A 25,674-nucleotide genomic window follows, 5' to 3' on the forward strand; every position below is an offset into this window, starting at 1 on the left:
AAAGCATAAAGTAGATCTTTATGTGTTGGCATAGAAAGACCATCATGGGAAGACTACCAATATATTAATTAATGGTGAAAATGCATTCATGTAGGATTTGTCAACTTTGAAAGTTGATTTTTAAAAAATCAAAGTGGTATTTAAGGAAGATTACTGGGATGACCTAGTATCAAATTAAACAGTATAGCAGTACCTTAGAAAACTGTATATACAACTACTATATGACCCAGCAATCTCACTCTTGGGCATATATCCAGACAAAACTTTCCTTGAAAAAGACACATGCACCTGCATGTTCACTGAAGCACTATTCACAATAGCCAAGACATGGAAACAACCCAAATGTCCATTGACAGATGATTGGATTAAGATGTGGTGTGTGTGTGCGTGTATATATATATATATATATATATATATATATATATATATATACAATGGAATACTATTCAGCCATAAAAAAGAACAAAATAATGCCATTTGCAGCAGCATGGATGGAACTAGAGACTCTCATAATGAGTGAAATAAGTCAGAAAGAGAAAGACAAATACCATGTGATATCACTTCTATCTGGAATCTAATATATATGGCACAAATGAACCTTTCTTCAGAAAAGAAGATCATGGATTTGGAGGATAGACTTGTGGTTGCTAAGGGGGAGGCTCGGGGAGGGAGTGGGATGGATTGGGACCTTGGGGCTAATAGATACAGACTATTGCCTTTGGAATGGATAAGCAATGAGATCCTGCTGTGTAGCACTGGGAACCATATCTAGTCACTTATGAAAAAAGAACAAATACATGTATGTGTAACTGGGTCACCTTTCTGTTCAGTAGAAAATTGACAGAACACTGTAAACCAGCTATAATGGAAAAAATAAAAAACATTATATATGGAAAAAAAAAAGAAAGTTGAAGAGAGCTGTTGGGACATATTTTTAGGAGTACAGAGGTGAAAGGCCAAAGATAGAGACCTGAATGGTGATGAGAAAGCTCCCAGAGACATTCTGCAGAATGATTGTAAAGCACTTCATGATAGAGGCTTAATATAGGGAATGAAGGAGAGAGAAGAGTTTTAAAAGAGATTTCCAGGTTTAAGCTTAGGGAATAAGATACTAAAGACTGATTTCTACGCATTGGAACAGACCTGTGTGAATTGGAAACATTCCTTAATGAAATTATTTATTTATTTATTTATTTATTTATTTATTTATTTATTTATTTATTTATTTATTTTGTTTTTCAGGATGGAAGAAACAGTACGAAATCTATTGCAGAGTCAAGGATCTCCAGAACAGAAAAAAGAAGAAACTGTTAATATAATGGTCTATCAGGTACACCATGTTTCTTGCTCTTGGCTGGGTATTGGCCAGCTTATTTTGCTTGAATTTCTCTAACTCTGTCCTCCCCAAGCCAGAAATAAATAAACAAGCATGATCTATACCCCAGTTCCAAGAGCCATCCCGTCACCTCTGTTTGAGAAATCCTCTCTACGTTTATTTAACTCACTCATTTCTTGAATTTTGTAAAAGGAAGCGTAGATTTTGGTTGTACCAAAAATAAGGTTATAGTGATGCAGAGAGACCTATGGAGGAATTGCAGCACTCTGAGGTCAGAACTCTAAGAGAGTTCTCTACAGCCTTCTCCAGGAACACAGGGGAGGAAGTGACTCATCCTGCCCTGGAAGGTAAGGGATATTTCCCAGAGGACTGACATATAAAGTGCCTGAGGGGTAGAAAACAAGAGAAAGATCATTCCAGGCAGAGGGAGAGTTTAGGTAAAGGGGCAGGGGTGTGAATGTGCACAACAGGCTATGGAGAGTAAGAAGCTCACAGGGACTGAATCACGGCCTGGCGAGATAAGGCTGGTGGGAAGAGAGAGGAGACGGGAAGAGCTGGCTGGAAGTTATACCTGTGGGCTCTGCTTGTGGGTATGGCCTTTGTGCCTCAGGTGATGTGGAGTCTGCAGAGGTCCAAAGTGAGTCACTGGTCAATGCAGCAATAAGGGGTCACCTTCTGGTAGCCCTTAGCCCACGGTGGGTGCTTCAACACTAACAAGGTGGCCAGGCCTGGAAGCAGGGCAGCAAATCTGAGGGTGACCAGGGTTGGCCACACAGATGAGAAGCTCCATCAGCGGAAGGAGCCCTGCAACTTAATCGAGTTTCCAGTTTGTTTTGTTGATGGTTGTTCAGCAGGTAATGGTAATTTTGGTGTTTTCATGAGAGAAGGTGAGCTTAAGTCCTTCAACTCCACCATCTTGTCTCTCCCTCCCTCCATCTAGATCAGTGGAGGACTTTCATATAATATCACTTATATCTGGAATCTAATACATGGCACAAATGAACCTTTACACAGAAAAAAATCATGGACATGGAGAATAGACTTGTGGTTGCCAAGGGGGAGTGGGAGAGAGTGGAATGCACTGGGAATTTGGGTTAATAGATGCAAACAATTGCCTTTGGAATGGATAAGTAATGAGATCCTGCTGTATAGCACTGGGAACTATGTCTAGTCACTTATGATGGAGCATGATAATATGAGGAAAAAGAATGCATACATGTATGTGTAACTGGATCACCTTGCTGTACAGTAGAAAATTGACAGAACACTGTAAACCAGCTAAAATGGAAAACATAAAAATAATTATTAAAAAAAAAAAAGAAAAGCACTTCAAGTCACAAATAGACATCCAATCAATAGCTATTACACAACTATGCATGGAGAGCTTAAAAAAGCTAAAGAAGGCAAGGAAATGGGCCAAAGTTTAGGGTGATCCCTGGGCAGCCCTAGAATTTTGCTAGCTGGAAAGTGAGTGGGTTTGGGGAGGTAAGCATTGGAACTTGGCTGGTAAAGGTAATTTTACACTAGCTTCTTTGAATTCACGGCTTCTGGGCTCTGCAACCCAACTTGTGATGACAGAGACTGAGAGGCATCTGATAATAAAAGTCACAGTATCATATAAAGTTAAGAAATCCAGTCAGAGTTAGCCTTAAAAAGTCTGTGTCCTAAGTTGTTGGCCCATGAGACATTTGCAGGGCTACAGTATGACGATGAGGACCACTGTTCTCCATCTCCAGTGAAAACCATACAAGGAGTTGATGCCAGCTCACTCAGAGAAGATTCAGGCTCACTCCATAAAGACAGTAGAAAAACCACTAAAATCCATTTCTGGGGAAAAGGTTTAGGTTCTTCTTGAGGAGGTGTTCTTCATATGGGGAATGCATGCCTAGTCCTGATGGGGGTCACCTACAGTTAGGATAAGGATTTATGTCTTCTAGCTCTGAATCTTTCCTAGATATTATATCTGCTTGGGCAGAAAATTGAGGTATAAGTAAAAATTTGGACTTGACTTTATGTTAGGTGGTTCTGTTTAGCCTAAGAGTGCTATGAACCTGAAATGTAAGTCCTCTATTCTACATCACAGGCAGCACCAGGCTTCAATTAGAATTAAATAATTCAGCACTACTCCTGTGCTTTTTTTTAAAAAAAAATAAATTTTAGTTTATTTACAATGTTGTGTCAATTTCTGATGTACAGCAAAGTGACCCAGTCACACACACACACACACACACACACACGTGTGTGTGTGTGTGTGTGTGTATTCTTTTTCTCATATTATCTTCCATCATGTTCTGTCCCAAGAGATTAGATACAGCTCCCTCTGCTGTACAGTAAAACCTCAATGCTAATCTATTCTAAATGTAATAGTTTGCATATACTAACCCCAAACTCCCCATCCATCCCACTCCCTCCCTCTCTCCCTTGACAACCACAAGTCAATTCTCTATGTCAGTGAGCCTCTTTTTGTTTTGTAGATAGGTTCATTTGTTACATATTTTAGATTCCACATATAAGTAATATCTTGTGTATTTGTCTTTCTCTTTCTGACTTAGTATGAGAATCTTTAGATTCATGCATGTTGCTGCAAATGTCATTATTTTGTTCTTTTTTATGGCTGAGTAGTATTCCATCATCCTTTTTTTTTTTAATCTCCTCATTGTGACTCTGTTTCATCCAAGTTATTTTAATTTCTTCATTCTTTGCTAATCCCTTCACCCCTTATTAGCTAAATCTGCAGTGTAGATACTTATCATCAGAATTTGTTTTTTAAAACCAGAAGCTCCATGGAAAAACAGATAGACTTTAAAAAAATGTGTTTTAAAATTATTTCCTATTAATAACCCAGTCTATCAGATTTGGGAAAGCAGTTCTTCTCTCCAGGAAGGAGACAGTTACTAATGTGAATGAATGCTACCTGGAAGGGATTTTTCAGCTGTAGGTCTAATTGTCCCCAGGCTCATTATCTGAAAAATGGGAGAGGGATATGGGTTACCTGACCCACAAAGGTCATTTATACATTCAACAGATATTTATTGAGTGTTGAGTAAGCATAACTTCATCCTCTGGGGATTCAAGACATGTAAACAGAGAGAAAGGTGGCACTGAGTGCCAGGGAGGCCCCTGTTGCCTTATGCAAACTAGTGTTCTAAACACAGTGAATAGTGGCAAAATAGATGTGCAAGATGTATGAGGTGAAACCAGTGGAGTGCATAGTTAACACTTCCCTAAAGCCAAATTCTGTTTCAGGTAAGAGCTGGGAAATGTATTGCTTCATAATATGGAGGGTTATTAACACACCTGACTCAGATTTTCCAACTATAAGATTTCTCTGACAGGAGCCAGAGGCCCATGCAAAGCTTAGGCCCACAGGAAGGCTGGAGTGGGTTTCATTTTCTATGGTAGAAGTATTTGTTCTGAGGCTTTTATCACTGAGTTAATACAATAACAGCAGAGAAATAGCCTTCTGGGTTCCAGGCCCAGGCTCATTGCTTTGCATGGTTAAAGCATGGTTGTGGTTTGTTCAAGGGGCATGTTCCTGAAGACTTCTCAAAATTGCTTACTTGTATAATATGGAGCTGGCGAAATCCCATCTGGCCCTGTTCAAAGGTCAGTGGGTGTTTCAATAGCTGAGGCAGACCTGCTCTGTGGTTTTCAGTGGTTTATAGTTCACCAGCTTTGTCACTGCACGGTCTTGACTCTTTTTAGTTTTTTCCTTTGTTAAAGTTTCATTGAGGTATATTTGATTTACAATGTTGTGATAATTTCTGATGCACCGCACAGTGATTCAGTTATACATATACAGACATTCATTCTTTTGCAGATTATTTTCCCATATTAGTTTCCTATTGCTGCTGTAACAAACTTTATGGCTCAAAACTACACAAATTCATTTTCTTATAACTCCAAGATCAGAAGTCTAAAATCACAGTGCTGGCAGGGCTACATTCTTTCTGGAGCCTTCAGGACAGAATGATTTCCTTGCCTTTTCCAGATTCTAGCATTCTTTGGCTTTTGACCCTTTCCTCCATTTTCAAAATAACATCATTGTGAATTCTGGCTCCATTGTCATTTCTCCTTTTTCTGAGTTTAACCTTTCTCCATCTCTCCCTCTTGTAAGGACCCTGTGGTCACATTGGACCCATCCCCGTAATCTAGGATAATTTCCCCATCTCAAGGTATTTAACCACATCTGCAAAGTCTCCATTGCCGTAGAAGGTAAGGAAACATATTCACAGCTTTCGGGGATTAGGATGTGTATATCTAGGCAAGGGACCATTTTTCCGTTGATCTCACATAGTCACACATTAACCTAGTAGGCTGGCAGTACCTAGCAGACACCAAGCTAAGTGCTAGAGATACAAAAAGGTCTTTGCCTGGAAAGTTCGGTTTACAGGATGCTGAAATGTGGAGAGGGAGGGCAGATAATTGAATATATGCAACAATGTGATCAGACCCCAAGTTGCAGCCTGCATGCGTTCTGGGAACACAAAGGAATTTGGCACCAAACCTGCTGCATTGATCTCCCTGGAGACCCTTCCTCTTGCCTAGGATTTGTTTTCAGTCTCTGTAGTCTCTCTAAATGGACTCAAGAGTCACGTGTCCCAGGAGTTTCTGTGGTGGCTCAGCAGTAAGGAATGCGACTGTGATGTAGGTTCAGTCCCTGGCCTTGCTTAGTGGGTTAAGGACCCAATGTTGCCATGAGCTTCGGCATAGGTTACAGATGCAGCTCAGATCCTGCATTGCTGTGGCTGTGGCTGTGGGCTGGAAACTGAAGCTCTGATTCCATCCCTAGCCTGGCCCTAAACAGTAAAAAAAAAAAAAAAAAAAAGAACCGTGTGTCCCAGAGCTGGCTTTTCTCAAACATCCCAAAAACCCTAGTATTTTAATACAACATCTGGATGTCAGGACACATACATTGGGTGCTTTATAGTCTCCAAAGTGCTTACACAAATCTATCTCATTTGTTCATTCCAGCAGCCTCCAAAGTAGATGTGATCCCATGTGTTTTAAGGGTAAGTCTCCAAGAAGCCTGATTCAACTCTGGCAAATGCCAGGTGGTAGAACTAGAAATAAATCATAGACTTTTCTAAGTGAAATACATAGAATAAAACTAAACAGTTATCAGTGGGATCATCTGATGGCAAGGTAGGGAGCAGACATAGTCTAAACTACCCAGCTCACAGAGTCCTTGTGTCAAAATACAAAAAATAAGGGAAAAGAAACTGAAGTCAATTAATAAGCCATATAACGTTGTGCCTGCCATTTCTGCTGTGGAAGAGACAAGCCCATGAGTAAGAGAAATATCATTATCCTGAGGGAAAGTGACATACCTACTGCCTAGGACAGACTCGTTTCATTAAGAGGAAATAAAAGACCGCAAAAGATTGTCTGTGGAGGGGGCTGAATAAGGAGAAACATCTTCTGTTTCCCTTCTGCCCTGTTTCTTTCTCCAGCTCCTTCTTTCTAGACATTTGGGGGTTTCTTCTGTGTCGTGTGATAGATTCTTGTCACTTAGGTCACTGTTTCATTTAGTTAAGTAGTTAGGAAACACGTTAGAAAAAATATTGGTGATTCAATATGAATGGGGCAATGAAGCATCAATGAAACGGAGCAACTAGTTGAGAGGACCTCACTCCTTCAGCTTCATCCATCAAAATATTTCATTGCAGGCAACCTGACTGAGATGCACAGAATGGTAAAGCAGTACATGTTCTTTTCCAGTCCTTTTGTGTTACAACTACCTTCTGTGCTGCTTTGTTGTAGCTGGTAGAGGTCCCCTGGTTTCTGCTTTTTCACATGGAACATGGATTGAACCCACATTAGCTCATTTATTTAGGAAGAAAAAAGTGGACCAAGAAGTGGAAGCACTAATGAGGGGGAAAAAAAGACCTGCAGGTGGGCATGGCTTCTGCCATTAACAAGACTTGATCTCAGACACTCAGTTAATCTCTCTGGGTCCCTCATTTTTCATTTTTGTGAAAGAAGTTTTAGACTAGATCAGAGATCACAACACAAATACAGTTGCCAAAAATGACAGTGGTTAAGGTGGGCCAGGTATGATAATAGTCACATGATCTCTGAGGGTTTACATTTTATTGTTCCACTTTTGTTACGGAAATAGGTACAGAGAGATGTGTTTGCTTGTTTTTTTTGTTTTTTGGGTTGTTTTTTTTGTTGTTTTTTTTTGGTTTTTTTTGGTCTTTTTGCCATTTCTTGGGCCGCTCCCGTGGCATATGGAGTTTCTCAGGCTAGGGGTCTAATCGGAGCTGTAGCCGCCAGCCTACACCAGAGCCACAGCAACATGGGATCCGAGCCACATCTGTACCCTACACCACAGCTCATGGCAGCGCCAGATCCTTAACCCACTGAGGAAAGCCAGGGACCGAACCCACAACCTCATGGTTCCTAGTCGGATTCGTTAACCACTGCTCCACAACGGGAACTCCTGTTTGGTTTTTTTATGTCTGTCTCTTACTAAGAGGCAAAAGCCTTGCTTTTAAAAATTATGGAGAAGGGGGTGGCACAATAGGTTAAGGATCTGGCACTGTCACAGCTGTGGCTTAGGTCACTGCTGTGGTGCAGGTTCCATCCCTAGCCCAGGAATTTCTGCATGCAGTGGGAGTGGCTGAAAGAAAAATGAAAAACATAAAAACATGCAATAGCAACCCACAACTGGGTAAATGTCAAGGGCAGTAGGGAGTGGTGGAAACTTTGGCAAACTGCCTGGAGAGCCTCAATTTGGTCTAAAGGCAGCAGTCATAACCCTGCTACTGCAAATTAAGATAACTCAGTATATACACTAATGGGTACAGGTGGCCATATGTTTCAAAAAAGCTTGAAAATTCAAGTTTTTCTGAGCAGTTTCTCAGTCTTAGTGGCTTACTTTTATATGTATATTAAACAAAATGTGTGCTAGACTCTGGGCAACAACCCTCAGCACAGTAAGATGATTTTGAAGTTTTCTTTTTGCTTGTAGAACTCTGGGATTTTGATGCCTCTGTGCAATCCCATGAAGTCTGGTCTGCACTGAGTGCAGCTTGGAACACGTCAGCCTACAGCCCTGTGACTCCCTGCTCATAACACGTGCTGAGTGGCTACTGTGTACGTTAACATTCCCATCATTGAATTTTCACAAGAACCACTTGAAGGTCTCCATTTTACAAAAGAGGAAACCGAGGCACCAAGAGGTTAAACAGCTTTCCCACAGTCACACATCACCAGCGTTGGGTCCCTCAAGCGATTTGGCACACTTTTGGCCAGCAGAGTAGGTCACTACCAAGACGGAGTGCAGAAGTTTTTAGGAGGTGGAGCACCTCTTTGTCCCGGGAGAGGCACAGAGATGTTGATATAGTGCTCAGCAATGTTGCAAGGGTGTCTGCACATGGCTCTTTCCACCCCTTTGTTTTGCCCGCCTTCATGGACAACCCTAGGCTGTGTGGTTTCTGAGCCCAGCTATGGTCTAAGCTCCATTATTGATCCCTTAGCCTGCATTTAAAGTGATGTGGTCTGTTACCCAAGCTACTTCCATTCTAATTGAAAATCAGCATGACGTTTTCTTTCTTTTTCTTCTTTCTTTTTTTTTTTTTTCTTTCTTTTTCTTTTTTTCTTTTTCTTTTTTTGTAATTTTAGGGCTGCACCTGCAGCATATGGAAGCTTGCAGGTAAGGAGTCGAACTGGAGCTTCGGCCTATACCACAGCCACAAAAACTCAAGATCCAAGCCACATTTGCAACACACAGCAGCTTGAGGCAACAGTGGATCCTTTAACCCACTGAACGAGGCCAGGGATTGAACCTGCATCTTCATTGCTACTAGTTGTGTTCTTAACCTATTGAACCACAACAAGAACTCCAAAAATGACACTTTCTTTAAGTAGTTTCTTAACAGCATTCTCAGATATGATAAGCGGGTGATGCTGAGGGAAAGGGAACCTTTCTAGTCACCCTAAAATCTGTCTATCATCAAATATATATCCAGGTCCTTTTATGTACATGGAAAACCTGTGACATAGGCTGGGGCCTTGCTCACTGAGGCCCGGGTCCTGCCAGGCAGAGATGTTACTTTATTTCATAAATTATAATTCCTATAGGGATTCTTTTTTTTTTAAATTTAAACCTCACCTTCTTTCCCTGTAATGACTTCATTGTACTACTTTATATAAATTTAAAAAAATTAAATGCACTAGAAAGAAAAGTTAGATTGGAAAGTTATATTAATTAATCAATTACAAAAGATACTTTTCTAAGAAAGCTTGTGTGTGTGTGGCCATGGTGTGCAGCAACTTGATGTGAGATCTTAGTTCCTAGACCAGGGATCAAGCTCCAGATAAAGCATTGAAAGCACCAAGTCCTTAACCACTAGACTACGAGAGAATGACTTAAAGCTTTTTAAAGTAATAATATTCCTAGTACAATTAAAGTGTGAATTAAATTTTTTGAATTTAAATTCACACGCCTTGGAGTTCCCATTGTGGCTCAGCGGTAATGAACCCGATTAGTATCCATGAAGATGTTGTTTGATTCCTGGCCTCTCTCAGTGGGTAAAGGATCTGGCATTGCAGTGAGCTGTGGTGTAGGTTGCAGACATGGCTTGGATCCCTAGTGGTTGTGGCTGTGGTGTAGGCTGGCAGCTATAGTTCTGATTCAGCCACTAACCTGGGAACTTCCATATGCCATAGGTGCAGGCCTAAAAAGAAAAAAAAAACAACTTTTTTTACATGCCCTTATACAATCTGATTTTGTCATTTCTGAGTTTTATGGGTCTTTTGATTCCTCTGGTCCACAGATATCTTGGGAACCAGTGAGATACTTCAAAACCCATCCAATTAGCCATCCCTGCTTCCCTGTTTTGCAAAGTTGAGAAAATGGAGTTAATGTTCAGAGCCCAATTCTCAGTCCAGTGCATACTTTCCAGCTTTTTACCACATCTGTGTGGATTCTTTCACACACATTACTCATTTCAGTAAGTGTGCTGGCAGTTAATTAGCCAGGAGAACTGAACTCTTTAGAATTCTTCAGAGAGCTTGACTGTAATCCACACAAGTTATTCATTTAAAAAAAAAAAAATGTGGTACAGAAATGCAAATCCAGAGGTCAGCAGTAAATGCCCACCAATTGGGAAAAATCATCTAAAATTTTACTGAGTGTCTGTTGAGCGAGCGGCTAAGTCTTTACACAGGTATTTATAAAATTCTAATACACAATGGAATGGGAAATATTTTTATTGAGTGCTTTTATTTATGTCTGTGGCCTGTCATCTCAGAAAGTCTCAAGTGCCTTTGATTCTGCTTTAAGAAATGTGGCCTTTTCTCTGAATTGCTGTGAACTTTGAATTGCTGCTGAAGTAGGTAATGGTAACAAAGGGAGTATTTTTATTGCGTGTTAAGTTTTAAAGGGCTGAAACTGTGCCTTGGAAAAGCAGTTCTCTTCCTTCCTTTTTTTGTTTGTTTTTAGCAATGTCCTCTATTCAGACAGCATGTTTAAATAAAGAAGGCAGAATTTCTTAAGGCCAAAGTGGTGAGAGTCAATACAGCCCAAAACAATGTCTCTCATAAAAGATTTATTTTCTCTTTGAAAATATTTATAATTTTACACCCTACAGAAATAATTTCTAGAATTCTAGAAATTTCCAAAACAATCTCATTTGGGAGCACTTCTTAGTACACTGACTAAGGAAAATGTTTGGAATTCTCTAAATGCAAAGTCATATGAAGTGCTTTGAATGGGATAGAGGAGTTTTAAGTAATATCACTAACACTTTAAATAGTTACCTACATTTTTCTTGAGAACTTTAAACCTGGTTTCGTGGGTTCTGACTCTTCTTTCTTATTCGCAGTTTCTGTCTAAATCCTGTGCTCAGACATGAATACTTTTTCCTGTTAGATGTTTTTGACCCATAACTGAACTCTCACCAAGAAAAAATAGAATACAGACTCTGTGTTAAAGCAAATGTAACCTGTGAATAAAATGGTGCCCTGAAAAATCACCTTCTCTTCATACAGGTGAGCTGGTTATTGCCAGTGAACTTGAGCTGCTTTCCTCAGTCAGCTCATCAGAGGGCCAGACTTTGATTTGGAAACTCCAGGTGGTGTCTTAGGTTGAAAGGTTCTGTGGGTAGAATCCAAAAGGTGTGTTGCACTTTCATTAGTGTGAGGCTTGGGCAAATACTTTGGGTACATTAGATCATTAACCAAGCCTATCAGTTATTTCTTCCACTTAGGAAACAAATGAATTCGAACAGAGCCAAATCACGATGATATCAATCCTTGAACTTTGATCCTATTTTCCTAACTTACCCGAGGCTACAAAACTATTTTTTTCCCAGGACTTGGCTTATCAATGCTTTATGAAATGGAGGTAAAATTGTCCATGGGGATAGATGTACAATGTTGGAATTAGGAAATAGTTAAGAAAGAAGTGGAAAATGCCTGCTAGGAAAAAAAATATTATTGAGATCTTTCTTATACTAACCATTTAGCTATATTGTCTTGATTTTGTCTTCACAAGCCAACACAGCAGAAAAGGAAAAAAAAATCACCAGGTGTAGTGTGAGAGGAAAATGGTCTGGTTAGGGGTCTGCTGTCTACCCTGAAGCCATTGCAAGATTCAGATGTTCATTGGCCTGATAGGCACATCTGAAGAGGCACAGCCATGGTTCTTATGGACTTAAAAGCTTCTATTTGAGCCTGACAATGGTTTCTAGGCTTGGGAAAAGTGGCCATCAGCCAAAAAAAGGATCTTCTTCAAGACTCAACTGTAAGGGAGTTCTTATCATGACCCAGCAGTAACAAACCCAACTAATATCCATGAGGACGTGAGTTTGATCCCTGGCCTGGCTCAGTGGGTTCAAGGATCCAGTGCTGCCATGAGCTGTGGTGTAGGTCGCAGACACAGCTCCAATCTGGCGTTGCCGTGGCTGTGGTGTAGGCTGGTGGCTATAGCTCCGATTTGCCCCTAACTTGGAAACTTCCATATGCCATGAGTGCAGCCCTAAAAAAGACAAAAAAAAAAAAAAAAAAAAAAAAAAGATTCAAGCATTAAGACAAGGATTAGATTTTTTTTTTTTTTTTTTTGGCCTTTTTGTCTTTTTAGGGTAGCACCCGAGGCACATGAGGATCCCAGGCTAGGGGTCTAATCAGAGCTGTAGCCGCCAGCCACAACCATAGCAACACCAGATCCAAGTCGCTTCTGTGACCTATACCACAGCTCATGACAACGCCAGCTCCTTAACCCACTGAGCAAGGCCAGGGATCAACAAACCACAACCTCATGGTTCCTAGTCAGGTTCATTTCCACTGTGCCATGATGAGAAGTCCTTCTTTTTTTGTTGTTGTTGTTTTTTTTGTCTAAGACAAGGATTAGATTATGATCGGGCTCTCGACCTAACTGCTCCTCAACCCATAACAATTCCCCAGAGTCTCCAGCAACTGAGTCTGGGCCTTGGTAAGCTGAAACATTTCCCCAGGTGATTCTAATATGAAACCAGGCTTGTGAACCAGTCAACACCATGACGTTAAAGATCTTTCCTAGTCAGCTCAACTCTGTGGGGAGCAGAGGGAAAAGATGCCTGAGGGACTGTGACCTACAGGGTGTAGGGGATATAGAAAGTCCGTGGAGCTTCAATAATCATTTTGCTTCCCCCTAAGACTTTTGCTATTTCCTGGAAGTAGAGGCTATCTAATCTTACTTCCTTTAAGGCCTCTTCCAGCTGTGCCAGGTCCAAAGGTGGAAGACTTGCCCCCTATGCACCAGGCTTTGTAAAATCCTCGGGCTCAGGAATGCCAGAGACAGTGACTAAACACACCATGCCCCCTCTGCCCTGTGCCAGTCTGTTGGCCACTCATTCAAATATAGGTGCAAACAGTATTCAGTATTCCTTCTTTTCCCTGTGTAAGAACTAACTCAGATCAATAAAAGGAAGAAGCAGTCTGAGGAAAGGAAAGTTGTCAACCATTCAAAAGAATGTTATGAGCTCTCAATGACCCCTCATTTTCCAGAGACCACAAGTAGCAGGGATAATGGTTGGAGAATTGGTGAATGGGAATTTAAGTTAGAAAAATTTTCAAGGTCAGACAGACCTGAAAGCAGATCAGGTTTGTCATCTTTTTCTCAGTTTTGTCATCTTAGTTAACTTAATCAACTTGAGTCTCACTTTTCTCTTCTCCATAATGGGTAGAATAAGGTTCAATGGAAATGTGCTTCCCTAAGACAAGATTTCTGCCTCCAGTCGAAAAATAGTATATGATAATGTACATAATACACGTTGTCTTCAAAAAATGGTTGCTATTTTTATTAAACATATAGCCTTATCTATCTGCTTTTCTGTTCTTTCCCTCCATATAGCCAAATGCTTCCTCTTAACCCATTTCACTCTAACCTACTCTAGGGGCTAGAAACACAGAAACTGCTAAAATCCTACAGGTTCAGAATTGGAGAAAATGATGAAACTATGAGATATGTGAACATTTCAGGGAGGCTAAACCCAAGGTCAGGACCCCTGACAGGACTGGCCTTTTTGATGGTATCTTCTCCCATCATGTCATCTTATTCCCCAAACGCTATCTACCAATATTCTCTCACTTAGATGTGTTTATCTGAAATTCCATCCGTTAAAGCATCACTCTATGTAGTAAATACAGAATCCAGATAAATACATAAGGCAAGATCATTCACAGGTTAGTGTCAACCAGTTAAATCTGCAGACTTTGCTCAACAAATTCGTTTCAGAAAAATGGAATTTAGGACTGTGGATTTGGAAGGGAAAGAGACAGGAAAATAATTTTCCTGAAGTAATTTCAGTTCTTATAATCCTCTATGTTTATTGAGTCGTGCTGAGACTTCACTTTGGACAGGGGTGCCAGGGGTATGAGGTATTAGGAAGAAGCATAGGGATACAGAAGGAAAGAGAAAGCCAGCCAAAGCAAATTAGAAATTACAACTATAATTTCTGTGGTTTGCCAAGCACCATATGCATATACAAAAGGAGATAGAAGCCTCTTTGTCCTTCTTTCCTCATACCCTCAGAACCCAGACCTCAGGCTGGTACTGTCCTAAGAAAACTGGTGAGGGCCTGGTATGCTACACTAGTGCCATTTACTTCATGACCTCTGGGAAGTGCACCAGGTGTCAAGCTAATAGTTTCAAAGGGAATTCCTATTGTAGCTCAGTGGGTTAAGGACCTAATGTTGTCTCCATAAGGATGCAGTTTCAATTGTTAGCCCTGCTTAGTGGGTTAAGGTTTCAGCATTACTGCAAGCTGCAGTGTAGTTTGCAGATGTGGCACAGATCCAATGTTGTCATAGATGTGGTTAGGCTGGTAGCTGCATCTCTGATTTGACCTCTACCCCAAGGACTTCCATGCACTGCAGGTGCAGCCATAAAAAGAAAAAAAAGTTCAAAGAAACTTTTGGAGCAAGCCCATTTTGGGGTCTTATGACAGCTTATATTCTTCCCATATCTGTTTAAATGAATAGCCAGATATCTATAGTAATTCATGATGATTCAGTTGTTCTGTAAATTGATCAAAATATGTTTTTCCAAATGTGTTGTTTAGTAGATTTGCCACCACACCCCAATAAATTATGTCTACACTAAGTTAATAAAGTAGCACAGGGAATTCATTTCACCCCATTAAAGCCAAGCCTATACCTTAGTCTGAATTAGTAAGCTTCCACTGTAATTATAAGTGATGATCTGAACACAGTTCTTTTGCAAGTGTTCTCCTACAAACTTTCAAAATTTCGTTTCTAAAACAACTTGTAAATATATCCTTAAGATATGAATTAGGCTGTATATCTCTGGAGTCATCATGTTTAATTTTTCTAATCCAACTATTATTGGACTTTTTCTTCTCTATGCATTTTTATTACCTCTTCTCTCCTGAGCATTTGAACTTTACCATTGGAGGATCAGTAGCAAAGATTGCCACAATAATAATTAATATGTACAACTGACACTTTCACAACACCATCTCATTTGATCCTCATATGAACCTTTCCAAATAGGAAGGGCAGAAAGTACAACCTCACTTTACAGATGAAGAATCTGAGTTCCACAGAGGCAGCTGACTTTATGAGTGTCATACAGTGTCAGGGCACAGTGGACATGGTCTTTTTATTCCAAGTCCTATAGTCATGCAGGGGTAGTATTAATTATATTCTGCCCTAGTAGTTCTCATATTTGGATATGCCTTAGACTCATCTGGAGAATTTTAAAAATTTGTGATGTCCTAGTTCCATCTGGGGGATTCTGATTTCATTGATCTAGGGTATGGACTGGGCATGAGAATTTTTTCAATCTCTGCAGATCAATTCTAACATGCAGTCTGGGTTGCAAACCACTGCACTACAAAGCATTGGATTCAGCTGTTATGTTTTTCCTTTTGTGCTCATCATGGTAACAGTTCTTCCAGCCAAAGTCTTGTTTTCAGTAGCCTACCCACCATCTTTCCCTCAAAGTAGCCATTCTGCTGCCTCATGTTCAGGAAACACATTGAGCTTCTGGGGAAGGTCGGAGTTGAGTTGGCCCTTGAAAGACATTAAAATTCAGATAAATGGAAATGTCCTTTGTTCTTTAGGTACTCTATGCATACCTGCATAAACAGAAGATTACAGGGTATTCTGGTGGGGTACAACAGAGGATTATAGGTGTTCTGGTGAGGTGCAGGAGAGGATTATGGGTATTCTGGTGAGATGCAGCAGAGGATTGTGGGAAGTCTGATTAGGTGTAGCAGAGGATTATGGGTAAGCTTTGAGTTTTTAGAGACCTGCAGTTTGGGTTCAGATCCTGACTGAGTCAATCACAAGCCACCTAATATTTGAGGATTTACTAAGTCTCTCAGAGCCCTAGAGACCTTGCTCCCAGCCATATTCAGTCCATGGGTTGGTAGTGAGCACATTGATGAGGAGGCAATGGGGGATCAGAAGGCTGGTCAAGACTTTGGGAGACCATGAGGACATGGAGAGGTGGGCAGATCAGTGAGTTGCTCAGGAAAATGATTAGAGCACAGGGTGGAACATGTTCAGAGACCACAGACTAGATGGAATGAGAACTAGTGGACATGTCTGAGGAGACAGAAGCACTGATGAAAACCCTGCTGAAAGAAAGGTGTTGCTGGAAATGGAAAATTATTTCACTTGCAAAATTTGGAAGGACCCATGGACACAAAGAAAAAAAAGACGCAATTCTAAACTCACCCTGATTAGTGTTGTCTGTTAACTGAGCTTGAGTCCTATTTTCCCTTTTTAAAGTTTTAAGGATTAGCAAGTTTCAAGAGAGTTACCAAACTAAGACTTTGTCTTTGACATAATGCAAGGCAGGGCCTTGAAGGACAATGAAAACTTGACAGAGAATATGGGGAGCCAGGCCCCAGGACTGATCCTCACAGTGAATTCCTCAAACCCCTCTTAGCCCCAAAGTTAAAGCCTTCCACTTGGAGCTGAGTTTCCATACTTGTCTGAACCATAATTAGTTCTGACTCTTTTGCCAACATCTGGGATCATTCTTGTTACACAAAGCCAACTGTGCTTGATGGACTTTGAGAAAACTGGCAGCATCCCTACTGTGTAGCAAGAGTTACAGCCAGTTTACTTCAGGGCTAAGGTTTTTAGTGATTTTTAGCAAAAGTAAATAAAGGAATCATCTTGTATCTTAGAAATCAGGGCTTCTTGGAAGAGGTTGGGTCACCTTGTATTTTATTAGGGTAGCCAAGAGTGTAGGTCATGGCTACCAGCTGTTTTTTATTTTTGTTTTGTTTTGTTTTTTTGGCTCCCCCTTCTCCTTCCCCCCCTTCCCCATGTGGAAGTTCTCAGGTCAGGGATAAAATCCGAGTCAGAGCTGCAACCTATGGCTGTAGCAACACTAGATCTTAACCCAATGAGCCAGGCCAGGGATTGAACAAGCACAACCACAGAGACAAGCCGGATGATTAACCCACTGCACCATAGCGGGAAGAGCTACCAGCAGTTTGTTGTGATATTGCTGTCTTCTAGGTAGCCAGCCCCAATTATCCATGTTGTTCTGAGGAAGGAGTTGCAGTGTGACACTTTAAGGTCAAATGCTATGTGCTGATTAATAAGATAGCTAGCAAGTCTCAGGTGCTCAGAAGGAGGAGAATTAGCTCCAATACCCAGCCACCTCATTTTGCACATGAGGAAACAATGTCACAGATAACCAAGGGGCTTTACCAAAGCTGGGCTGCCCTTGAGTGGCATACCTGGGACAAGAAATCAGCTCAGTTGCCTCCCTCCCAGTGGCAACAGAAAGTTCCTGAACACTGAGATGACCCTGGATGGGACCTAGAAAACTCTTTGTTGGGTTAAGGTGGCAGACGTCTGGGAGAGCCTTTTGTCTCAGGAACAACTTGGGTAGTTCATTCATTCTTTAAATGTACAGAGATTTTGCTTGAAGAAAATAAGTTTTTGATGTGCAGTTATTATTGCTTCTCATATATATGTATATATTCTGACTTTTCATATATGAGTGAGTGTGTGTATGTGTGTATGTATTTGACCTTCCTAATTGTCTCTTAAGATCATGCTTATTTCTTGCTACTTTATCTGAATTTCCTTCCTTCTCTTACCCAGATGAATCATCTGGCAGGGTTATAGGTGTCTTCACCAACTAGCTCTTTGTCTGTATACACCCACTGTGGCTATGAAAGGCTTGTCAGGATGTACATCCCACTCAATGCCAAAGAAGCACCTCAAGTGATAGCTTTCTGCTGCGTTCAGGGGTTAGGGATAAAAATAAGAGTTTTAATGTCAAAAAAGCACACCAGGACAATATTTCTGGGAAATTTCTTCTGTCAAATCCTCAAACAGTTGGGCCCTCTGCTGTGCATTGAGTTTTGCCTGACTAGAGAAAATGGGTATTATGTAAATTGTACTAGAAAAAAGATGTAATATTCTTGCTTTATCCTTAAGTTCCATTTAGGTGCAAATAAGCAAAGCTTCTCTCTGTTCTAACATGAGCCCCCAAGAGAATTAGCTAGATAATCCATCTCTGACTTTCAAAAGTACAACTAATGCACTTCATTAGAGCTTTTCTTTTAGGTAACTCAGGAAGGAGGAAGGTGGGAGGAATTGAGTATCTTGATTAGGAGTGTGTCTGTGAGTCTCCAGAAATTCCCAGGGCATTTTAGGATAGACCCTTCATTATAATGGCTTAAAAGTTGATGGATTTCTGTGTGAGATGCATGTGGTAGGAGTGTCCCTTAAAGAATAAACACTCAAAATCTCATTTTTTCGGCGTGGAAATCAGTGTAACAGTGCTTTTACCTTTCATGTAAAGAGCCTATCAGTCCGTTGCTTTGTTTCTGATAGCAAAATACTTGCCTAAAAATGGTTTTCTGTTGAAAGTACTTAAGAAAATTTAAGTAGCTCAGCATTGATCTTGAGCACAGTGTCATCAGAGCTAAATCAAGGTGATGTCATCCCTCATTTAGCATCGTTATAACTACCAGCATTGGGCACTACTGAGTGCCTTCTGTGTTGTGCAAGCATGTGGTAATGGATGTGATATATAAAGCATTCTGGCCCCTGAAAGTCTTACAGTATAACTGGGACTTAGTAAACTGCATATAATGTTTGTTTACTGAATTTGGAATAATAGTTTGCTTCTCCATATGATTATTATTATTATTATTATTACTACTATTACTACTACGTTTGAACACTTAATTCTTTCATAGCAGAGATTTCCCAATTCAACTCAGTTTAACAAACTCAAAAGATACTTAAATATTTTTCTGCCAGCAGTCATTAAAAATAAAACCATGTAAGATATTGACCATATTTCCTGAAACAGAAATTTGGATACATTGGTCATCTGACAGTGTATATTTATGGGGACAGTGAGATAGAAAGTTTTAAGTTGCTAAAATTTTGGTTAAAATTCTGTCCAGGAATCTCAGACATACAGCTATCGTAGACATACTTGTGGAACAACAGGATCTGGGGCATCTCTGAAGTGCCAGGGTATAGGTTTGATTCCCAGCCCTGGAGCAGTGGGTAGATTAAAGGATCTGGCATTGCCGTAGCTACAGCATAGGTTACAGGTGTGGCTCAGATCTGATATTAAGCCTGGGGACTCCATGCACTACAAGGTGGCCAAAACAAACAAACAAACATACAAAAAAAAAGACATCAGTGATACAGGTACCCATCCACCACTAGGGAATTCAGTGACTGAAGTATCTGTTTATTTTGGGATGGACTTTGCTTAACCCACAGCTTCCTTCTAGAGGCTGTCTGCCTCCACCCCATCGCATGAATTCTTTGATTAAATGAGAATGATAGATAGAATAGAGAGAAGAGGTCAAAGAGGAAAAGACTGAATTTGAATGCAAATTTTAATGTTAACTTATAAATAATTTTTAATGATGTCTAAGCATTTAAGTATAACCACTAACCATTGAAATTCCCCATCCAGATAACATAGGCTTACTATTTTTGGTTTTATTCACTCAGACACTCAGACAACTATCTATAGGCTCCAAGGACATAATTTCTGTTGTTAATTTTTTTAGACCTCCAGCCACCTGGAGCATACCTTTAATGAAAACGACAGCTTACTTTTCTACAACATCCTATTCCACAGTAGTTTCCCCATAAAGTGTCTTTGGAATTGAACTCTCTTTTAAAGAAAATAAATGTTGCTGATAGATAGAACAGGCAATAAAAGCATCATCTGAAAATTTATTAATGTACCTTCACGGAGCCGTTTCAATATGGGAGCTAGTCGGCAATATTGAGGAGTGTTTTGCGGGAAGAATAATGTAGAGTAGATGTCAATTGATACGCCAGTGGTCGTGGTTCATACTAGAGACATAAAGAAGACACTCTGTTCTCTTATCCATCATACACATTTAATCTTAGGGATTTTACTGTGTGCTGAGTTCACTTTGTAAGTCAAATCCAGGAATGAAAAAGAAGAGTTTTGTATGTCTTGCCTGACAGTGGTAACGTTAAACTGCGAACCAATTGGGATGTTCTTTTAAAACCTGGTGATTTATCTGACGCTATTTTTCCACCCTTTAAAATTTAGTATGCTAGTCCTGAACAAAAGCTGCTTGCCAATCCCTGGGAACTCTGTTACAGTATTTGCCGGAGTGTTATCTAAAGTGACAATATATACTCTGTACCCTCCCCAGCACCAGACGACAAAAGAGTAAATAAATCACAGAAGCCGAAGCCATGGGGCTCACTGGGGCAGCTGTCAGCTAGACAGCTGGCCTCTACATTCCCATTTAGCTTGTAGTACGGTGTGTGTCTATGTTCTGAAATAATTGAATCGTCATTAACTATGGAAGTGGTAGTGGTTTGTTAAACCTATTGTGCCGATAGTCATCTGAGGCCAGACCTGCCATCTCTGATAATATCACCCAATCCCCAGAGAGATGGCCTGGGAGCCTTGGGAGAGATGCTGTCAGCATCCTGGTTCACAACTGGGTAAAGATCACAGATTCTCACATAGAATTAGCAGTTAAGATAAATCTGTAAGTGCATGGGAAAATCTCAAAGAAACAACTGGGTCTGCGGAAAGCACATGGTGCTTAAAATCGCAACTGTAATTAACTTCTGGGTCTGCCGCTTACTGTTAAGAGGACACTTCGTAATCTATTAGAGCCTGTTTTCTTACCTGTAAAGACGGCCCAGAATATTTGGCTTATTTCCCCATGTCTGTGTGCATATAAATGGCATATATGAGGTGGTTTGTTTTTTGTTTGTTTTTGTTTTTTTATTTCGTTTTCTTTTGTTTTGTTTTGGTTTGATGTGGGTTCTCAGTTCCCATGTCAGACCAAGGGTTGAACCCAGGCTGCAGTGGTGAAAGCCCCAAGTCCTAAGCACTAGACACTAGGGAACTCACCGAGGTGGTTTGGTTTAACTCTGAGGTGTTACACAAATATTAGATGCTATTTATTATGTCTTTTGTATTCTGGAAAGGAATGTGTCATGCTAATACCACCCAAGTCTCTGCCTTATGTGACAGTCCTAAATTATAGATTTTTATATATTTACTACAAATTAGTAGGTGGATTTAACACATGGTTGGATATTCAAAATGAAAAACAAGTGATTCTCAATTCTTTGACTGACAGCTTTCCAAAGTTGGGTGGTTGGTTGCCTCTTTGTATTCCCATGGTTTCATTTTGCCATTTTCAGGTTAGAAAACTACATGTACTTGAGCTGGATCCTTCCCTTCCCTTCTCTTCCCTTCCCTTCCTTCCCCTCACCCCTCCCCTTCCCTCCCCTCCCCTCCCCTCTTCTCCCCTCCTTTCCCTCCTTCCTTCCTTCCTTGCTTTCTTAGTTGTAGGAGATAAGGGCAGTCTCCATCCAAACAAGAATGAATGAACTGGAACACAGTATAATTGTTATTGCCACACATGCAATGTTTCCATTTATTGGCTTTATGTTGGCCATCAGAGTTTAAAATAATAACAGTAAAGAGATGGGTGGTATTTATGTTTTAAAGCCTTACTACCAGAAAATACTTGAAATTCTTCATCCGATAAGCCAAAGCTCTTTGCTCAGAGAGGACTCATGTTCGTTATGGTTTCTTTTGAGTGTTACAGGTCTCTTTCACTAAACTCTCTCTTAGTGTTGTTCACCAGGCCTTTTGTTTCTTACAGGTAGGGAAAGAAATATGCCAAATGCAAAGGTTGGAGTAGGAGGCTTCTATCCTAGCACCCAAGAGAAGTACACAGAAAAAAAAGGAAGATTTTTTTTTTTCCCCCCAAGGAAGTGAGGCAGACAAACAGGCACTCTGGAAAAGAAGCACACAGATTTTATTTAACAAAGATATCTTCCAGGCAAATCTAATCTTAATGGCACTCTGTATTAAAATCCTTGAACTTCAGCAGTGTTTAAATACTTATTCTTCTAAATTGGGTTTTTACAGAGGATCAAAATTGTAGAAATTTAAAGCTAGAAGGGACCTTTGAGTTAGTCTATTTCTGTACATTCTATTCACAGATGAGGAAATTGAGGGACAGAGAAGTTATGTGACTTGACTAAAATCACACAGCTGGTTAGTGGCAGAGCTAGGAGTGGAATGTAGATGTCTTATTGCTGCGTGTTCTAAAACTCCAGTAGGTCTCTCTCTTCTCACCCTGGATTAGAATAGATCACAATGAGATGGAACTTAATGGACCTCAAATAATAGATGAGGCTGACGTCCACTTTATTCAATCAAATGAAATACCAAGAAATATCCACTTTTGGCACACACTGCCTTTTTCCTTTGTCCAAATTTGGGTACTTTAATGATCCTCACAGTCCTGGGCTCAGATCTAGTGTCACCACGGTTCCCCCAGTGATGGGGGGAGGACAACAGGGCCACCATGTTGCAGGCAAACCTATGCATTCACAACCAGGCAACCACACACACACCCGGTGGAGCTGAAAGGAGGTGGGTAGGGCAAGAATGTTTAAACTGCTTTTATTACTTTCCTTACTATAGCAAGTATGCGCTCATTTTCATAACCAACTGTTTGTCACTTTTCTACCTTATTTAAGGACACTGATGGACAAATTTCTCCTTATTGTTTATAAAAACAAGGGGCAGGCAAGTGTTATTTTTAAGTTAAGAAGGCTTTCCAGAGTATTTTATTCTTTTTGATATGATGGTAAATGGGATTATTTCCCTAATTTCTCTTTCTGATCTTTCATTGTTAGTATATAGAAATGCAGGAAATTTCTGTGTATTAATTTTGTATCCTGTGACTTTGCCACATTCATGGATGAGCTCTAGCAGTTTTCTGGTAGAGTCTTCAGGATTCTCTAAGTATAGTATCTGTCATCTGCAAATAGTGATAGTATTACTTCTCCCTTTCCAATTTGGATTCCTTTTATCACTTTTGCTTCTCTGACTGCTGTGGCTAGGACTTCCAAGCTGACATCCTTGTCTTGTTCCTCATCTCAGTGGGAATTCTTTCAGCTTGTCACCAGTGAGAATGATGTTAGCTGTGGGTTTGTCATATATGGCCTTGATTATGTTGAGGTAGGTTCCCTCTATGCTCACTTTCTGAAGGGTTTTTATCAGAAATGGGTGTTGGATTTTGTCAAAGGCTTTTTCCACGTCTATTGAGAGGATCATATGGTTTTTATTCATCAGTTTGTTACCATGGTGTATCACACCATTTGATTTGCAGATATTGAAGAACCTTGCATCCCTGGGATAAATCCCACTTATCATGATGTACAATTCTTTTAATGTATTGTTGGATACGGTTTTCTAATATCTTGTTGAGGATTTTTGCATCGATGTTCATTGGTGAAATTGGCCTGTAGTTTTCTTTTTTTTTGGTATCTTTGTCTGTTTTTCATGTCAGGGTGATGGTGGTCTCATAGAATGAATTTGGGAATGTTCCTTCCTCTGTGACTTTTAGGAATAGTTTCAGAAGGATAGGTGTTAGCTCTTCTCTAAATGTTTGATAGAATTCACCTGTAGAGCTGAACGAATAAAATACTTAGGAATAAACCTACCTAAAGAGACAAAAGACCTGTACTCCGAAAACTATAAGACACTGATGAAAGAAATCAAAGATGGCACAAACAGATGAAAGACGTACCATGCTCTTGGATTGGAAGAATCATTATTGTCAAAATGGCTATACTACCCAAGGCAATCTACAGATTCAGTGTAATTCCTATCAAAGTATCAAGGACCTTTTTCACAGAACTAGAACAAAATATTTTAAAGTGTGTTTGGAAAAACAAAAGACCCAGAATAGCCAAAGACATCCTGAGAAATAAAAATGGAGCTGGAGGAATCAGGCTCCCGGACTTCAGACTATACTACAAAGCTATGGTCATCAAGACTGTATGGTACTGGCACAAAGACAGAAATGTAGAACAGAGAAGAAGGATAGAAAGCCCAGAATTAAACTCATGCACCTACAGTCAACTAATCTATGATAAAGGAGGCAAGAACATACAATGGCAAAAAGACAGTCCCTTCAATAAGTGGTGCTGGGAAAACTGGATAGCCGCATGTAAAGAATGAAATTAGAACACTTCCTAACACCATACACAAAAATAAACTCAAAATGGATTAAAAACCTAAATATAAGGCCAGACACTATAAAACTCTTAGAGGAAAACGTAGGCCAAATACTCTCCAACATAAACCACAGCAATAACTTCTCAGATCTATCTGCTAGAGTAATGATAATAAGAACAAAAATAAACAATGGGACTTAATTAAAATTAAAAGTTTCTGCACAGCAAAGGAAACTCTAAACAAAACAAAAAGACAACCCATGGAAAGGGAGAAAATATTTGCAAATTAAGCAACTGACAAGATATTAATCTCCAAAGTTTATAAACACCTCCTGCAGCTCAATGCCAAAGAAAAAAAAATCCATAGAAAAATGTGCAGAAGATCTAAACAGACAATTCTCCAAAGAGGACATATAGCTGGCCAAAAAACACATGAAAAGATATTCAGCATCACTAATTATTCGAGAAATGTGAATCAAAACCACTACAAGGTACTGCCTTACACTGACCAGAATGGCCATCATCAAAAAGTCTATAAACAATAAGTGCTGGAGATGGTATGGAGAAAAAGGAACCCTGTTACACTGTTCATGGGAATGTAAATTGGTGCAACCACTGTGGAAAACAGTATGGAGACTTCTCAGAAAACTAAAAATAGAATTACCATTTGATCCAGCAATCCCACTCCTGGGCATCTATCCAGAGAAAACCATTACTTGAAAAGATACATGTACTCACTCCAGTGTTTATTGCAGCAGTATGTACAATAGCCAAGACATGGAAACAACCTAAATGCCCATCAACAGAGGAGTGGATAAAGAAGAGGTGGTACATATACACAATGGAATATTATTACTCAGCCATTAAAAGGGAAGAAATACCAGCATTTTTAGCAACATGGATGGACCTAGAAATTATCATGCTAAGTGAAGTCAGCCAGACAGTGAGATACCAACATCAAATGCTATCACTTGCATGTGGAATCTAAAAAGACACAATGAACTTCTTTGTAGAACAGATGCTGACTCACAGACTTTGAAAAACTTATGGTTTCCAAATGAGACAGGTTGGGGGTGGGGGTGGGCTGGGGGTTTGGGATGGAAATGCTATAAAATCGGGTTGTGATGATCATTGTACAACTATAAATGTAATAAAATTCATTGAGTAATTTAAAATAAAATACTGGCTATATTCCCTGTGCTGTATAATAAAAAAGAAGGCTTTCCAGGAGTTCCCATTATGGCTCAGTGGGTTAAGAATTCGACCAGTATCCATGATGATGCATGTTCAATCCCTGTCCTTGCTCATTGTGTTAAGGATCCTCCCTGGTATTGCCACAA

The 25,674-nt window shown here is 40.0% G+C and overlaps 1 protein-coding gene across 10 annotated transcripts in view; it reads left to right on the forward strand.

The window, feature by feature from the left end:
• The window catches only part of NCKAP5 (NCK associated protein 5), a 1,198,715-nt gene that overhangs the window by 831,704 nt on the left and 341,337 nt on the right, over positions 1–25,674 (forward strand). For all 10 annotated transcript variants that reach the window (XM_085001422.1, XM_085001423.1, XM_085001426.1 and 7 more), the window contains one exon: positions 1,243–1,330. In XM_085001422.1, the coding sequence (XP_084857548.1) occupies positions 1,243–1,330 (88 nt within the window). The remainder of the gene's footprint in view (positions 1–1,242; positions 1,331–25,674) is intronic.

This window comes from Sus scrofa, chromosome 15 (assembly GCF_054392235.1).
Source record: "Sus scrofa isolate SSC_HxYL_T2T_F1_AM1 chromosome 15, Sscrofa_HxYL_maternal_Yorkshire_Landrace_v2.0, whole genome shotgun sequence".
NCBI classification, from domain to species: Eukaryota; Metazoa; Chordata; class Mammalia; order Artiodactyla; family Suidae; genus Sus; species Sus scrofa.